This window comes from Hermetia illucens, chromosome 1 (assembly GCF_905115235.1).
Source record: "Hermetia illucens chromosome 1, iHerIll2.2.curated.20191125, whole genome shotgun sequence".
In the NCBI taxonomy this organism is placed as follows: domain Eukaryota; kingdom Metazoa; phylum Arthropoda; class Insecta; order Diptera; family Stratiomyidae; genus Hermetia; species Hermetia illucens.
In genome coordinates, this window is record NC_051849.1 from 29779143 (window position 1) to 29781541 (window position 2399).

The 2399-nt window shown below is 41.6% G+C and overlaps 1 protein-coding gene across 1 annotated transcript; it reads right to left on the reverse strand.

Annotated features, from left to right (window-relative positions):
* Positions 1-210: 210 nt before the first annotated feature.
* LOC119655543 (protein immune deficiency) lies at positions 211-1898 on the reverse strand. The gene is made up of 2 exons (XM_038061462.1): positions 1046-1898; positions 211-859 (listed from the first exon to the last, which is right to left on the reverse strand). The coding sequence occupies exons 1-2, from the start codon at positions 1670-1672 to the stop codon at positions 683-685; spliced, it is 804 nt and encodes a 267-aa protein (XP_037917390.1). The 5' UTR covers positions 1673-1898; the 3' UTR covers positions 211-682.
* Between the last annotated feature and the right edge of the window lie 501 nt (positions 1899-2399).

A 2399-nucleotide genomic window follows, 5' to 3' on the forward strand; every position in this document is an offset into this window, starting at 1 on the left:
CAGGTTTCTATTTTAAGTAAAATGTCATCAAAGTTCTGAGATATTGAATACCAAACGCATGTTTTCTCTAAGTCCTGCGTATTTGCATTTATAAAAAGTTGTTACAAACGAATATTTTGTGCCCATTTATTTAGAACATTTGCTGTCTGCGCTGAATTTATAAATATTGGCTCAATCCCTATAAGTACTCATATGACAAAAAAATCTTCATTCTGTCGGCAACGTATATTGTACACATATAAAAATATATATCTCAGCGTAAAACATCAGATAAAATATGCAATAATATTTCCTACTCAAATTACACAATAATAACTTTTTTCTTAGAAGTAGGTCGGCACTTTGATGCCTTATCGTCATCACAATGGTCGGTTTTCCGTTTCAAATTATTCCTAATAAACCTTTGCAAAGTCTAACCTATAACTAAAAGTGAAATTTTTGAGAGATGCACACTTTTCCGCTCATAAACGAAAGCCAAATTTGATAAAAAATTTCACTTCCTTCCTAAAGAAGGCTCCCATTTGCGTTTAATGTCGATTAAAATTATTTAATAAAATGCCTTGAGTAAGTGGAAGCGTTCATAAAAGCGTTAAGTGTCCGCGCCACTTTCCATTGCACTTAGTAAATAAATCGAAATGCGCTAAAATTGTTAGGCTCATCCAACAGAGCACTCTTCGTTCGCCTACACAACGCCTTTCTCCGGCTTCGGTTGCGTCGCCGCTATTTTCTCAGCCTTATAGATTTGCTTCACGTAGTAAACTGTTTCGTGGTGGCCGGAATTCCACAGAATACTAGTGATTTCACCCAGCGTCGCGTTTTCCTCGTTTCTCGTCCAGTCTAATAGCAATTGATAGATAACCTACACGGAATTATTGCATAATAAGAAATGTAAACATTCGGAATGTGTGCCTACGAGTTTGCAATCGAGAAATCGAGCGGCCTGATTAGAATACGCTTTTATGCGATCTGCCAATCAGCACAAGATAAGCCAATGTGAAATGCTCGACGACCACAAACAACGGAAATCGGAGAAACTCCGTCTTACCTCGCGAATTCCCCCGTCTATTTGGAAATCCACCGTGGCTTGGTGAATCTGCCCGTCTGAGAATTTCAGTTGCCGCATCACGTCCTGCCAACCTTCCCCTAGATGCTTCGATATTTCACTGAGGTACTTGGAATCGAGAGGCTCTGTCGATTGCAACATCGCCTGCACTGTTCGCGTGTATGCTTTCGCGCGGTGTTCCTTGGGTGGATCAATGCTCCCGGGACGTTGAGGCTCGCCATCCGTTGCGCCTATCTTGAACACTGAGCCAATGTGCAGGTTGTTAATGTTCGAGAATTGAAAGACGTTTTGAGCTTGAGTGTTGTGCACCGCGACCATATTATTATTTGCTGGCATTCGAAGAGGACTTAACGAATTGGAGTTGAGATCTGAGCTCGGGGTAGGTGAGGATACGAGCTGCTGGCTGTTAATTTCCGCCAAGCCCAACATAGAGGATGGGAGTGGTGTACTGTTGTTAATTTCCTCAACCTGATTTCCGGTTGATTCATTGCTGTTTTCATCAGGCGCGGGAACTGCATCTGTTTCCAATCGGTCATCCTGTTGCTGTTCTTGCCGCTGCGACTTCCCTGATCGCGAAAAAATTGTTGAAAAGAACTTTTTCTTTGGCATTTTCACACTGAGCTCGATACAGTCACGAAACACTTTAAACGAACAACGACCTGATTTTCAAGCACTTCCCGATAATTTTGGGAGCCCCGTAAATAAAAAACCCCCGCGGACTCACCAGACCGAAGGCCACCAAAATTGTTGTCGTGATGCGTACACAAAGAATACAAAAATAAATAATAAAGGTCACGATCGATTAAGGGTTCCACTCAGCACCTCGCGAAAGTGACAGCACCGTGGCCGCAGATCTTTTCTTCGCTGTCAAAACTTGAAACCGCAAGATCAATTCACAGTGACTTAAACTGAAAACTGAAAGCCGATATTCAGCCGCTGACAAAGTGGTGTGAGGCGCGATAAATTTCAAGCGGCTCCTCAAATATTGCAACATTTTTCTGTGGGAGGTAAATAATTGGTTATCATCGGTTTGTGGTTTGATGCATGGAATGTCTGTTGATAGGGATGCTGGCCAGTGGTTTGCCTATCTTTGGAAATGAGATACAGGACGAGTATTATCGCGGGAACGTAAAAGTGAAATTATTGCGCGTTGCTTCTTAGGCATAGATAATAATAGAAACAACTATGTGGTAGCGATGTAATCATTCAGTAACCGAAATTAGTTTATCATTTTTGCATATGCGACATATCGCAATCTGGTCAGTTGCAAACAAAGAGAATTTCAGTTTGTAGTAGCGTTATGGATCGTCAAATTTTCGAGATACGTACATAGCTG

Bases quoted from the DNA above. Each gene is read 5' to 3' on its own strand.
- LOC119655543 (XM_038061462.1), bottom strand. From the start codon at position 1,672: ATGCCAAAGAAAAAGTTCTTTTCAACAATTTTTTCGCGATCAGGGAAG. The intron at 860-1,045 runs GTAAGACGGAGT...AATTCCGTGTAG, and splicing joins TAGACGGGGGAATTCGCGAG to GTTATCTATCAATTGCTATT.